The 15,952-nt window shown below is 44.2% G+C and overlaps 1 protein-coding gene across 1 annotated transcript; it reads left to right on the top strand.

Annotated features, from left to right (window-relative positions):
* The first annotated feature begins 14,377 nt into the window (after nt 1–14,377).
* Nucleotides 14,378–15,488, top strand: LOC137883565 (golgin subfamily A member 6-like protein 1). The gene is made up of 3 exons (XM_068725101.1): nt 14,378–14,493; nt 14,605–14,673; nt 14,768–15,488. Exons 1-3 carry the CDS (start codon nt 14,389–14,391, stop codon nt 15,473–15,475), a joined length of 882 nt encoding a protein of 293 aa, XP_068581202.1. The 5' UTR covers nt 14,378–14,388; the 3' UTR covers nt 15,476–15,488.
* Nucleotides 15,489–15,952: the final 464 nt, after the last annotated feature.

Here is a 15,952-nt window from a genome sequence, read left to right on the forward strand (position 1 = left end):
GGGGGGGTTAACAGGCTTGAAGCAGTACACAGGGTCCCATCAGGGTGAGGTGCACCAAGCCCCCAGCACACACACAGTGCTGCGGCTGGAGGAAGCTTATCGAGGGAATGTCGCTCTGCGTGCGTCCGTGTGTGTGTGTGTGTGTGTGTGTGTGTGTGTGTGTGTGTGTGTGTGTGTGTGTGTGTGTGTGTGTGTGTGTGTGTGTGTGTGTGTGTGTGTGTGTGTGTGTGTGTGTTCGTTGGCATTCGCGAGCGTCTGCGTTGGTTTCTGTGTGTCTGAGTTCGGTCCGCAGTCTGGCTCTCTCCCTCACCTCGTAGCCTTTAGCGAGCAGGAACTCAGCCAGGTAGGAACCATCCTGAAAAAGACAGAAGACAACACCAGTTAAAACCCAAGTGTGCCAACGCATGATCAACAGATTTTCTTTGTACCGACGGCATCGCAGCAGCAAAAACCCAATTCTACTGAATGAGTAAATACTTGTTTATATCATTTCATTCATGAATAACTAGAACACACAGTGTTATACTGGAAGTTTCAGATAGAACCTTTCAGAGGAAACCCGCTGGAAAGCCTCTACATGGTCTTTAAATACAAGTTTTACAGCGTTGGACCACCACCCTCCTGAAACCTCCAACCTGTAGCTGAATACTGGATCTCCCGGGATCATTAGGTGCAACATCCATATGAACCAGGAGAGTGTGTGTGTGTGTGTGTGTGTGTGTGTGTGAGAGTGTGTGAGAGAGAGCCCTGTCAATAAGGTCTTGTTCCCCTCTCCCATGTTACTCCTCGTCTTTTTTTCTTTCTTTTTTTTCCTGCTCAGACTTTCCGACCGCACATTCTGGAACACTCTGGAACATTCCGAACCAGTCATGGCATTCATCCCTCAATCCCCCTCACATATGTGCATGCACGCACGCACGCACACGCGCGCGCACGCACACGCGCGCGCACGCACACGCGCACACACACACACACACACACACACACACACACACACACACACACACACACACACACACACACACACACACACACACACACACACACACACACACACACACACACACACACACACAGTGCGTCCTCTCCAGGTCTGGGGGTAACCTTGAAGGTGGAGGGCAGGGAGCGAAGGTGGAGAAAAAGGTTTTGGGGGGGGGGGACCACGGCTGCTTCCGAAGAGCGCCGCACAGGTAGGGCAAAGTCTGACGTGAAGCGATCAGCCCGAGGAAGCTCCGCCCTCCACAACAGACTGCTCCAAAAGAACCTGACCCACTGAGGGTGGAACCTTCAGGTCAGCGGGGGCCTCCGCTTCAAAGTCAAAGCATGATGTAGCCATGATTTTTAATATGTTTATTTATTGCAAATAATGTTGCCATAACGAGATTAACACGTCATCCTCGTATCTAGACTCAGACCTCATGGCTGCTGCTTGAAGCCAAAACTTGTGGCAGCTTTAGGCTTTTCAATTTAGACTCCCACGCTTCTCCTCTAAAGACTCACTGAATGCAAATGTGTGTTTCTTGTTTTATGGATATACATTTATGCATTAGTACTACGTTAAATGTTTTTTTTAAAGATCATGTTCAGCTGTGCAGGTTGTGCGGTCGTTGGCACCGATTCTCAACCTGTTTCTGCCCAGCCCTATGGTGGTGGGGGGGGGGGGGGGGCACAGGCAGCCCATCGCCCGTCCCCACGGCGTTCAAAGCTCCGGCCCGGTGTCATGTTTTCCTGCCCCTGTGCCAGGGTCAAAGCGCTTCATGCCAGACCAATATGGAAAACAAGCCTGAAGAGCTGCAGCTCTGTTTCAAAACAAGAGGCTCCTTTGAGGCCGTATTAGCCCATAAACCCTGGCCTCACCTCGCTGTTTCCTGTTATGGGGAGCTGGGTGCTTGGTGGGAGCGCGCGCGGGGGGGGGGGGGGGGGGGGGGGGACTGGACACTCACACACACACACACACACACACACACACACACACACACACACACACACACACACACACACACAAACATATGCTCACCTGCCAGGTCAATGTCACACCACAAACCCCTCAAAGACCGATTTTGGCCTTTGACACAATATGATCTCTGCTCTCTACAGCTGCACTGAACTGAAGCAGAAGGCTGGCTCAGCAACAGGAGGGTGGAAGTTAATTAAAGTCCAACACAATGACCGTCTCACACTGGAGTACCGGAGTTGTGAAGAGTTACCGACTCCCTCCTCTGAACGTTGAGGCTTGTCTGCAGTAGCAGAGATCGTCTGCAGGGGGCGATGCATACAGGTACAGGTGTGAAATACTATACTGAACAGACTTTGGTTTTTATGTTTACGGCTTCAACATGACTTAGTCCTTACAGGGGCTACAGTTATAGACTGACTTTAAAAAGAAACTCTTGAGATACTCCAAGGACTGGAACGTGCCGGTCCAGCTCTTTGGATGCATAGCTTCAAAATATCCTAAGTACTATTCAAGCTAGTTCTCATGTTCTGTACGTTTGTGAGAACATGAGAACTGTAAAATCACGTTATCAAACACAAGTCGATGGACCACATTCCATGAACACGTGGAGAAAAAAAAAAAAAAAAAAAAGAGCAAGAAGGTAAACAGAGAAGAGCGTCAGGAAGGGTTGATGTTGATGTAAATCGGTCCATGTGTCTGAAAAATGTTAATGTTCGCTCATCAGAACCCCCCCCCCCCCCCCCCCCCCCATGCTGTCATTAGCTCCAATCAACATTCACATTATCGTCATTATCACATCATCATTGTGTGGTTTCACCGAGAGGACGCATTTATATCGTGTGTGTGTGTGTGTGTGTGTGTGTGTGTGTGTGTGTGTGTGTGTGTGTGTGTGTGTGTGTGTGTGTGTGTGTGTGTGTGTGTCATTTTCTACCCAAGAACAGACTAGAACAAAGTTATGATTCACACGAGGAACTATCTGATCATCCTCTGATGTCATGAGGTCACTTTCACTTCGATGATAGCTTGACTGAATGTTGCATGTAGGGATACAACTAAACTTTTATCTTTTTTATTATTATTTTGTAATCTGGTGCTAATCATTTTTGGGATTAAACATCATAAGTCTAAAAATCACATAAATTGATGAAAAATCCGGTGAATTTCCCAGAGCCCAAATTGACTCATTCAAATAGCTTGGTTTGTCCAACCAACGGTCCGAAAATTCCTAATTTTCCCATTTCAGAATTCAATGTCGCAAACGGCAATAACCTCTTTTAAACATTACAACCATCACCACAGCTACCATCATCCCTTCAGCCGAAGAGAAGGGAAGAAGAAAGCGTGTGATGGCTCTGCACAAACCCCAGCACTGTGAGTTTAGCACCCCCTGCTGGCGGAACAGTGAACCACTGGGGCCAGTACCAAGAGTGTTACTAGAACCGCTCTGTGACCTTTAACACATAATGAGGCGTTAGATCAGCTGCCAAACACTAGAGCAAACAAAAAAAATAGTAATCCTTAAATCAAATATAGAGAGTCCGTGTGCCTGCATGCATTTGTCTGTCAGTGTGTGTAAACTACAAATGAATCACGTTAATCACGTTAATGTGCTTTCATTAGACTGCAAAGAGAAGCTGCCAAGAACGCCACCAGTCTGCAATTAGATATGGTATAATGACACTGTGTACACACACACACACACACACACACACACACACACACACACACACACACACACACACACACACACACACACACACACACACCCCTGGTTTTAATATGACTTCACTTAGTGTACAACATGTAATCATAAAGCTGGATTTGAAATCCACATTCATGCGTTCGCTGCAGCTGAACTTGCATCTCTTCCCGTCTCTTCCTGCAAGCTACCAGACTTTCATTCCCGATGAGGGATCAGCCTTGAAGGAGCCATCAGCGGCCGTTATGAGCGACGGAGGAGATGCGCGCGCGGATCCTTAGCTTTATGATTATTATTTCTGGCACTCGGCTCAGATTCTATCCCGCGCTGCAAACGGAGGAGTCGGTTGAAGGAGGCGAGGGAAGGAAATGAGAGACGGGTGCCGAACGCCAACAAACGGATTGAAGGAAACGGAGGCCTGTAGGATGAGCATCAAACGGCTCGAGAGGTCGCCTCGCGGTGCCGCTTTGTTTTCCCAAGCAGACGAGCCGCGGAAAGACGTGTGAACCTCGAAGCCAAAAATAAAAAGCTTTACTGTCGGAACGAGAGAGGCTGGAACCTGTCCTCTCCATAACCCCGGATCGTAAAAAACACAGCTCTATCAGCCAGAGCCCCCGCGTCGCTCCGCAAGCAGTGCCTTGGCGCTCAGGTGGTCTCTCATAACTCACACCCTCTCGCGGTCAAAAAAGTATTCAGACTGAGCAGCATGCTGCCCTGAAATTTATGAACGGTAGTTAGCCAGACGATTTACGGCATCACCGACACCCCGGGCTGGTGACTTGTGAGATGGTCTATCCAGATGCCTGCGCGCCGGCCTCCTGCACGGGCTCTCAGGTATTCAACGGTAACGGCGTGGCCGACCGCTATAAGAAAAATAAAAGAGCTAGCGCTGTTATTCTTTGTGTGCTGTTAAAGAGGTTGACGGGAGTAGGAGCTGTGGAAAGTGCAACTTGACACAAAAAAAAAAAAAAAAAAAAAAAGGTCGACAATGACTTTCCAAGAGCTCTGATAGTTTGGAGGACAGGGTTGCGTTCCGGGTCGACTAACAACTTTCACCTCAAGCCATGAAACATTCCCACCCAAGTCTCTGCTTATTCCCTGCTACTTGTTGGCTCTATTTTACTTGGAAATTAACTCCAAGAAAATGACAATGCTCTTTTTTGTGCATACAAAGCGCGCACACACGCGCACACACACACACACGCGCGCAAATGTCTCTGGCAGGTCCGCGCTGCTGCCACTTGTTTGAGAAACAGCCATGGTGGTTAAACGCAATACTGTGTCATGTAGTTTCTTCAGATCCTTACGCTTTCTGAGGAGCATTCTTTACTGGAGAAGTGGCCAAGTGGAAGCGTTGAAGTTCCTCCATCAGGGCTTTTCAATTCTATTCCAACTTGTATTCCCAATATATATATATATATATATATATATATATATATATATATATATATACACACATATATACACACACACACATTTATGTATAATCATTTTACTAAATGTATTGATGTAGAGGTAAAATGTCAGATTGAACTGTCTGACAGATATCCAACAAATCAAGGAACTTGTACAAAAATCAAAAGGCAACATTTCTTGCAATGGATTATAAAAAGTAAAAGGCTGATTAATTGGGTCGATTAATGCCACTTTGAGATGGCCGGCCAATGTCTACACTCCTACAATGTCACCGTAAAATAACGGTAACTTACTGGCAGCAGGGACGACCGTAATTTATTTTAATTTTTTTAGGGTGAAGCAACCGTAATTATTTTTTACGGTATCTTACCGTATACTGTGTTGCGTTATGTGATAGTAGGATAACTGGGTTTTACAGTGATTTTACAGAATATGTCAGAATGTTGCCATTTATTTACAAAGGGTAATACAACCCAATACTTTTGCATTTAATTCCCAACAAATAAAAGAATAACAATAGACATTGAATGCATAATTGTTGGAGTTTAATACATGTTCTCAAGACAAATAATAAAAGGGACATTTGTATTACATCACAAAACTCATTGTACTGCATGTTTAGAAGAAAACAAATACAATCTTTAATGACCGGCTTAACTGAACTCATGAGGATAACTTCAGACCAGTAGCGCCGAGATCGCAAAGTGGCCGATGGTATGCTACTGTTGTTCAGTGGTAGGTACCTATCCCTAAAATGGTATGCTACTGTTGTTCAGTGGTAGGTACCTATCCCTAACATGCTATGCTACTGTTGTTCAGTGGTAGGTACCTATCCCTAACATGCTATGCTACTGTTGTTCAGTGGTAGGTACCTATCCCTAACATGCTATGCTACTGTTGTTCAGTGGTAGGTACCTATCCCTAACATGCTATGCTACTGTTGTTCAGTGGTAGGTACCTATCCCTAACATGCTATGCTACTGTTGTTCAGTGGTAGGTACCTATCCCTAACATGCTATGCTACTGTTGTTCAGTGGTAGGTACCTATCCCTAACATGCTATGCTACTGTTGTTCAGTGGTAGGTACCTATCCCTAACATGCTATGCTACTGTTGTTCAGTGGTAGGTACCTATCCCTAGAGTGGTTTGCTACTGTTGTTCAGCGACTACTCTGAACAACAGCGGCTACTCAACTACACTCTTTTTCAACGACATCAATCAAAGCCGTGAGAATAATACGTCGGCAAACATCGTTGAGAACATTACCGCTGTAGTGGCGTCATTCAAACACTAACCTTTGTGGATCAATCTATACAAACATACCAGTAAAGCCAGTTCTGTCCATCTACCACACCCGTCTTCCCATTGTACACATTCTGTTCAGCTTACGATACTTTAGATGAAAGGCACATTTAGCATCTTAAACATGACTAATGTTTCTTACCACAGTAGCAGCAGCATGCAGTCAAACAGTAAGTCATAGTGAGGTCAACCTGGTAGCTGCCTTCCCATAGATCCTATACAGAATGAGATGCGTCCTCATTATTTTTTAAACAGCCACAGAACGGCGTCCCTCGCACTAATAAGATGACATCGCTCCATTGAAAAAGGCATCAACGAATTCAACTAATACAGTCCAAAATTTGACACAGACCCACACATCACCACTTCTAAAAGACATCAAACGGGTGACACCGACACCTCTGCACTTCCACTCAGCCGTTTGTGCGTGTTTGTGTGACGCTCATGCGTCAACCTCTGGGTTCTGAAGAGTGAAACCAATGAGGAAGTGCCTCTAAACTTGCATTCTTTCTAGACATCGAGGGCCCAGCCCTACTTCTTGGACTCTGGACTTGGACTTGGCAGATTGCCTCATCTAGCTCAAAAAAAGATATAGCTTAGCTAACACACAGCTAACAGCAGCATGCTAACACATAGCTAACAGCAGCATGCTAACACACAGCTAACAGCAGCATGCTAACACACAGCTAACAGCAGCATGCCAACACACAGCTAACAGCAGCATGTTAACAAACACACAGCTAACAACAGCATGCTAACACATAGCTAACAGCAGCATGCTAACACACAGCTAACAGCAGCATGCTAACACATAGCTAACAGCAGCATGCTAACTTGACCCATTATAATTTCAGTTATCAATTGTAACCCTGGTATCCGACATCCGACGCTAAAATAATTCGTTGACAGGTTGAAATCTGATGTTGTTAGCTAACTCCAGGTATTTTGTTAGCGTTTCAGTCCTCGAGTGTGACATGTTGCGCTCTGTATCTATGGGCAAAAAGCCACGCCCCCTTTCATAACTCACAACTCTTACAGTTATTTGTTGTAGACACTTGTGTTCATTTAGCCATGACGTTCATTTAGCCATGAAGGCAGCAGGCAGCTGTAGGAGTGCAAACAACAATATCAATCTTGCATTCACTCACTGAATGTACAACACAAAACTGGTTTGAAAACCAGTTTCATGGTTTGACTGGTAAGTGGTTAGACAACCAGTTTATAAACCATATTGTTGCAACCGTTCTGAGAGACGTGTGAGAGACATGCTCTTATGACAGGCTCTTATGTTATCATTCAGAGATTTGATTTCCAAACTTAACAAAAATTGCTTTTGAAGCTTGTGTTTTGAAGAGTGTGGTCTAACCATGAAGATTAGTTTGGTTATCATAAATGTGATTTGTACCATGAATTAATATCTCACTCTGTATACTACTGTGCTTTTCTACTATATTGCACAGGCCTATTCTACAACTTCTACCAGCATCATTTGAACAGGTTTCATCCCCTGACATGTGAAAATTAGCTGCTTATATTCATCGTGAAGGTAAAAATGTATATCATATATCATTGGGTTCTGACAAAGCAAGAAGTATGATGAGGCCACCTCGGGCTCTGGGAAAGCATAGTTATTTTTCACTATTTTAATACATTTTATAGAGAATTTTAAAAAGTTACTAGCTTTGAAATACAGAGCATTAATATAGACAAACTACAGTTAAAACATACAGTATATCGACACATAAGTACACTTCCGGATTGGAGTGATTTATGATGTTGCATTGTGGAAAAAAAATGTCATAACCACAACCCGCTTGTCAAGCTATTTGGTGCCCTTTAGCTGCGAGAGAAGGAACATGATGACTAATGTGTAACCTGACAACGTCCTTCAAGTGAGAGCAGGTCTTTGACACAATAGAGATCATAGTTATATTCTTTATACCTAGAACATAATGGGACATTAATAAGGGTAATATCCCGGACATAACCATGAGCACTAACCTAAGCTTCCGATTTATACTGTTCATTCATATCCATGTACTAGACTTTCTTTTAATGGTCCATACTTGCATTGGCACTCTTCTCACTTTGAATGATTGCAACTGTGCTGCACATCATCTCCCCTCAGGACAGGTTTATTTCGGTAAAAGTGGATTTTTTTTTTGGCGGGGCAAAGGTTTCAGGAACAACTTCCAGTGTAATTTAGTAAAGTCAATGAAATTAATCGGCACAAATCAAACGCCAGCGGGCACGTGCAACGACAGGAACGCTCGAGCGTTTGAGGAAATGGAGTTTGAACAGTGACACAATGGGGACCTGACAGGTACAAACGCCACCGGAAGTTACAAACAAACGTGCCCCGCTAACAGGTACACCGACAATGAAGGCGATAGGACCGACACCTGCTCGGTTGTGTGAATGTGGACGTTACCTGTCCGGTGATGCCGGTGATGACAGCCACCTTCCTCTTCTTCTTCTGCTGCTCTCCGTTCAGCGCGGAGCTAACGTTAGCGGACTCGGTGCTCATGGCCATCTCTTCTCGGCTGGATGTTTACAGTCTGCTGTCAACAACGAACGGCAATAATTAAAAGAAAAAAAGGAAACCTGTCAGTGCTGAGAGTGTTTTAGAGTGAGAGCACAGACGGGCATCCACAGCATCCGTAGACCAAAATACAGCGCCGCTTACAAAAAAAAAAAAACCTGCACGAGCCTACGTATGAGGAAGCGGCCGCGAAATCAGCCAATGGGAAGAGAGCAAGTGGGAGCAGCAGAGGAGGCTTCGTTAAAGAGGAAAGAGCCTCTGAGAGGACTGCGGGTCCTTCACCACAGCGCCACCTAAAGGATGGAGAGCGAAAGGCAGCCTCCTGTTCTATCAACGACGGGGGTTGTTTTGTTGTGTGTGGAATGTACATTTAGGTGCATTCAAGTTCTGTACTTCAGTAGGATTTTGAGGTTTTTCTATAGTATTTCCATGTTATGCTACTTTATTCTACTCTACTATATTTTTGAAGCCAATATTGTCACTCCTCTTCACACATTTGACTATTTACAAGTTACTTTGCAGATTCAGATTATTTATACAGGCCTACACAATATAAATCAACTGATGAAATGATGCAATATTATGGATTAAGCAACCCAACAGTATATAAAGTAGTTGAAATGAGCTCCACCTTTACCAGCTGTAACATTAAAGTGATGAACACATAATGCACCAATGATTCTAACCCAGAGAGATTTAATATTATTATTTCCGAAAAGGGACGTTTTCCATAATGAGTACTTTTACTTTTGGTACGGTTTTAAGTATATTGTGGTGCCAATATAATCTGTCACAAATATGAGGGTGAACCAGAACCGGTAGGTGCAAAACAAGACCTTTATTAAAAGGGAAATAACAGGAAAGGTGAGATGGAGTCCTGGCTGGGGAGTGGCAGAGGGAATCCTAGGACTGTAAGGTGGCTGATGGGTTTAGCAAACTGGCGAGGCGAGGCAGATTTCCAGCTATTGCTGGAGAGCATGTCTTTCGAGTAAGCAGGCAGGCAAACAAACTGACCAAAGGTAAGACGACAAGTAACAGAGCTGGAAGCGTGGCACAAACCCTCTTTGGTTCAACGGTCCACTGGGAACTGGCTGTCGGTGCAGATATTATATGCAAATATATAGAGCAGAAACGCTGCCTACCTAGCCATATCTTAGTATTCAGATGATCTGTGGTGTATACATTCATATTTCAACACCATGTGTTTAGTTGAACGTAAAGTCAGAGGATGTAAAAGCTAAATTGCAATGTTTTTTTAGAAAGTTATACATTTTAAGAATCACAACAGCTGTGCATATGAGTCTCTTCTGGTTCTGGATAAAGCAGAAACACTTTACATTCTGTACTTCTAATAGTATGTGAAACCAACACGGTAAAACTCAGAAATCAACCTCCAGAAGCAACAGTGCCGACGTGTGCAGAGATGACATTTTGTGTGTTCGGGTGTGTTTGCAGCCTTTTGCGTAGCTGTTGGTTCAGAAAAAACATCCTGGTCAAACAATGTGGGAGAGGACGTCATTAATCTGTACAAATACAATAAATGAACTCTTTGTAAACATCGTTCTTGCTTGGCGAGAGGAACAAACACTCATTTCACCCTCCAGAAAGTGTTTCCTCCTCTCTTACTGACGCACGTTGGTGGACATGTGTTATTCAAACCCAAGTTCTCAAGAGATACCAATTATGTCGACTTGAAACATGGAAAATTGTGTGAATAACAATAAAAAGAATGATGTTCCCATTTTCATCTTGGGTTTGGTCATATCAGTCAAGCGGACTGCAAGTAAGTGGTAGGAACCAAACTCGGACGTGGCTGGATTATAAGACACTGGACCCCTGTGCACAGACATGCAAAAGGCCCCACCGCCTCTACAGGAGCAAGACACACAGACGTTTTAGTTGTTTAGCTTCTTTTTGGGGTTATTTTGTGTCTCTCTGTTGTTGTCGTGCATCCCTTTGTGGGTTTGTGTCATTTTGTCGTTGTTTTTGTGTCACTTTTGATGATTTTGGTCTTCTTGCAGTTGTTTCTGTCTGTTTCGTTCCTTTTTGTAGTCGTTTTGCATTTCTTTGGAGTCACTTTGAGTCCCTTGTAGTTGCTTTGTATGGACTATTTGAAATGTCCTCTCATCTGGTGAGGAAAGAGTCTGGAAGACGTTCAAATCAGGGAGTAAAAAGTATCAAATAAATACCCTCAATTATACATCATATTGTTTGTTGTTTTCATGGTAACGTGATATGTTGCAGCAGAGTCCCATTCCTATTCACACTATTTCAAGCCCTCACAGTCTCTCACAGTCAACCACTTACCAGGTGACGTCAGTGAGTCCTTGAGGGTTCAGGGTTCGAGGCTTTGGGGGGGACGTTAGGACTGGGGCCTGTGTTTCCCTCCAGTGTGATAACCTGATCAGCTCCACCTGTTCCCAATTACCCCTCCTCATCCCGAGAGTGTTTAGTCTGTGTGCTCCACTTTGTCTTTGTACCTCTGTATCTAATGTTACAAGGAGTTCTCCCTGTGCTGTTGCCTGTTTCTTTGACTCTGCTCGTCTCCGACCGCCTTTGAGCCTCACCCCCGTTTTGGCTTTGTTTGCCTGTACTCACTGCCTACCTGTGTACCGAACCTTTAACAGTAAAGACGGTGTTTTATTTAACTGTCCAGGCCTCCAGTTGTACTCTTAAGCCCTTATCTTATCTCCTAACATTTCACAGTCAATGTGAGTCGCTTTGTTTCTCTCTGCAGCTGTCCTTTTGAGTCTCTGACCCGTTTGTATGTGTCTCTTTGAGTGTTGTTTTGTAGGTGAAGGCCAGGGGCCTCTTAATAAACTTTGGGCCCCTGTAATAAATACAGACGCTGTTAACAACACTTTCATTAAGTTTGGAAAAAGGTGTTTTTCTTTATATTTAAGAGGAAAATTGGGTTTTGAGTTGTTAGGACTGACTTGTCAGCGTGCCAGAATAAACACAAGTTCTGGAAGAGAACTTGATATATTGACCCCGATAGAGGAATTCATTTCACATCACTTGAGACGCTATCTTAAGAGGAGCGATCAAACACTCGGAGCGGCTCCTAATCTCTTATTATTCTTGTACATTCGAGCATGTATGAAAACATCTGCTCCAGCTGAGAGTGTCAGTAGCCTGTGAAAGCGCTCTCTCGCCGCTGGACTTCCCAGAGTGCACAGCGTGATGGGAGGTGTGATTACATTACAGTCTAAAGGCCCTTTCCCACTGAACAGAATACCCACTCACACCCAGTTTGTGTCAGTAGTCACGGATCTGTATTGGCTTCGCTCGGCAGAGATAGAGACGTGACGACCAGGCGGACACGCTCATTTGTTGCCCCTTTTTCTGGTACGATGACGGATAAACTCCACAGGGATTTGGACAGTTATTACAATTTATTAATATACAAAAAATACAATCAATATGCTCTCCTCAAAGCTACCGAACTAACCTCCGGTGCCAACGAAAAAGAAGGGGTTCCCCGTGTTTAAAACACCTGCATGTCTTCATGTTGGTGAAGAAACGGGTATAAAGTAGGACTAAACATGATCGCATAAAAATAAGTGCCTGGGGTCCTGAGAAGCACAGCAGTCTGCTCATCCACCCTGCCTGATCAAAAGAGAAAAACACACAGCTCTGTTTCAGGGCTCAGCTTCTCCTCTCCCATTGTTTGGACGGCAGGTGTCTCGCTGTGCGCCTCGAGGTATTTAACTCTCGCTGTGCGTCCACTGCTGTGCAGAAACCTTCATCCTTCACTCATGTGTTGTGTGGGAACACCAGAGAGTGCAAGAGGTTAAGAGGTTAACAAGTCATGAGAGTCAAGTCAGCCCAGTCGTTACGCTTTAGTGGTTCATGAAGATCCAAGTTGGCGTCCTCTCTGGCGTTCACCCACGAGCCCGTCAGTCAGATTGAATCCGCGAACAAACTGGAAAAGTAAGTTTCCCAAATGGATCAGTAACAAGACAAAGAACAATGAGTAACCTTTGTGTTTCCTTTGTGCAACGTTCTGTGGATGTGACACTAACACACCCTAAAGAAAAACCATCCCCGACAATGTTTGCCATCTGGCTCTTCCTGTTGGTTTTCATTGTCCCGACTCCTGATCTTCCTGAACTTCTGCAAATCCATACGTGTACAAACACATGTACACACCTTCACATATTAAAAGAAAATCTTAAGCATATGAATGGAACAACAGCAAGGGCATGATGGTGTGTGTGATCACGGGCCGGAGCAGGCCTGGTAGACCTCAATAGTGGATCAACATGGAAAGAGGAAAAGATCTGAGTATCATCATGAAACATTTCTATCCTGACGGGAGTGGTTTCTTCCTGTGGAGGATTTATTACGCCTATCTGCTTTCCATTCCATAATATACAAGTGCTCAAATGGTGAATATCCCTGTGTCCCAGTATCTCAGCTCCTTATTCCATTATTACAGAACGGAAAGCGTGTGTGTGAAACTTTCAACAGCAATATACAAATCTTGGAGGTTGCATTGAGATGAGGTTGTGAAATGATTAATGTTAACTATATGGATATTGGTTGGAGTTGTATGACGACACCCAGATTGAGAGAGAGAGAGAGAGAGAGATGCCCCGGGTGATGAAACTGATTTTGTTATATCAGACACACCTTCGTGCCGTCCTTTCCCTCCCTCCTTATGCACTACCACACATCTGTTTGCCCACACTCTTACCTATTGGTACAAATCAGGGTGATTCATCACTGATGTCTGTGTTCACAAGTTCACTGATGGATTTATAAATCATAAATCATCTCTGCTAAAATACACGTTTGTAGCGCTAATAGAAGCCTCACTGTTTCACTGTATGATAGGCTTTACTGCGTGTTACTGTATTTGTAAATATAACATAATAATACATTTTAAAAACTGTGGATTAATACAGAGAGAGGACCAACGTTAGCATCATGCTCAGGCCACAGCTAGCTTTATTCTGAGCTAAATTGCAGATCACAACTTTTCACAATTTACGTAAACATGGTGTGAACAAATTCAAATGAATTCAAATATATTCCACATCCAGTCCTACTAACATCTAACAGCTGCAGTGTAACGCTGAAGTTCACGGACAGAGCTAGCTAGGTAGCATTTACAACTTTCGTCGGAACAATTAGCTACAAAATGTAGCTAACTACAGTTATCACACATCTCCAATCATGTTACAACAATACAGAACATTTAGGAGCATTTTACATTTGATCATAACACAAGTTAAGGACAGAAACACAAGTGTTGAATAAGCTGTGGATTAATACAGAGAGAGGACCAACGTTAGCATCATGCTCAGGCTACAGCTAGCTTCATTCTGAGCTGCGCCATTACCTCGATATAAAGTCTGAAGAGTGTTAGAATAGTTCTATTATTAACAGAAAGTGTGTATGTGTGTGTGTGTGTGGGGGGGGGGGGGGGGGGGGGGTTTGTGCCCACAGATGAGGCACATTTCATACATGATTGGGAAGCCACCAGACCGTCTCCTCAATGCCGGGATGTATACAGAAGAGTATTTCAGTGCAGCAAACGCAGGACTGGGACCTCCTCTGTGGAGATTCATGGTAACGTTATTTTTTACATCTACCTGCGTTTATCCATTTCTGTGTCTCAGCTTCGGTCTGTCACTGCAACCAGAAGAAGCTGTAGCTAACTCAAACATCTCTTCTCTTTAGTCTTCAGATGGAGTGGGACAGTTTAACGTCACGCCACTGACGATTAGCAGCCTGATTCTTCTAGTGAAGGTAGGTTGTCTCTTTTGTGAAACAGGCGTTCATCACTTCAATGTCAGAACATACAAACAAGTTCTTACTGTTTTGTTTTGATCCGATCCTCCAGAAGGCGTCTCTGCAGTTGTCTGGAGAAGATGCCGAGGCTGATGATCGTGACCGGCTCCATCTTGTGGATTGCCTCACCAAGATGCTGCTGATGGATGCGGCTGAAAGAATCACACCCAGCCAAATTCTGCAGCATCCTTACCTGACAATGCTGGAGGACGTTGTCCCTCTAGAGAGAAAGAGGACCCATGAGGAGGAGGTGGTTGTCCCACAAAAAAGAAAGAGGATCCATGAGGAGGAGGTGGTTGTCCCACAAAAAAGAAAGAGGACCCATGAGGAGGAGGTGGTTGTCCCACAAAAAAGAAAGAGGATCCATGAGGAGGAGGTGGTTGTCCCACAAAAAAGAAAGAGGACCCATGAGGAGGAGGTGGTTGTCCCACAAAAAAGAAAGAGGACCCATGAGGAGGAGGTGGTTGTCCCACTAAAGACAAAGAGGACCCATGAGGAGGAGGTGGTTGTCCCACTAAAGACAAAGAGGACCCATGAGGAGGAGGTGGTTGTCCCACAAAAAAGAAAGAGGACCCATGAGGAGGAGGTGGTTGTCCCACAAAAAAGAAAGAGGACCCATGAGGAGGAGGTGGTTGTCCCACAAAAAAGAAAGAGGACCCATGAGGAGGAGGTGGTTGTCCCACTACAGAGAAAGAGGACCGATAAGGAGACGGCCTCCCCCGACAAAAAAAAAAGATGTCTGGGTGGAGGAGGGGCCTAAACCTGCCCAGAGGACTCACCGCTCTAGTCAGACAGTTACTGACTAAATGTTTTTTAATGTTTTATAGCTGATTGATTTCAGAATATTAAAATATTGAGAAACTGTCCATACAACAATAGTTGAATATGAAGTTATTTTCCCCTCAGTTCTACTCTGCCGCTGTGATGAACTTGTTTTATTAATTAGCTTGAGGTTTTTAAAACAACTTGTTTTGTTCTATAAAAAAGTCCTCCAGAATAAACATCAAAATATGCTTTCTGATCTGAGCCGTTATCGTCACGATGACACTGTTAAAAACTACTGACTGACTAAATAATGAACTCAGTCAATGTCAACAATGGTCAGAATATTCATGCCAGTTTTCTGATATGACACATCTGTGGCTTAGGTGTGGTTGAGTTTAAACAAACACAAAGATTAGGGAAGGACACAAGCAATGCTGACTGTTGGCAGGACTCTGGATGATCCTTGACAGGT

Source organism: Cebidichthys violaceus, unplaced genomic scaffold (assembly GCF_023349555.1).
Source record: "Cebidichthys violaceus isolate CVI_PGR_0920_01 unplaced genomic scaffold, fCebVio1.0.p SCAF_33, whole genome shotgun sequence".
Taxonomy (NCBI): domain Eukaryota; kingdom Metazoa; phylum Chordata; class Actinopteri; order Perciformes; family Stichaeidae; genus Cebidichthys; species Cebidichthys violaceus.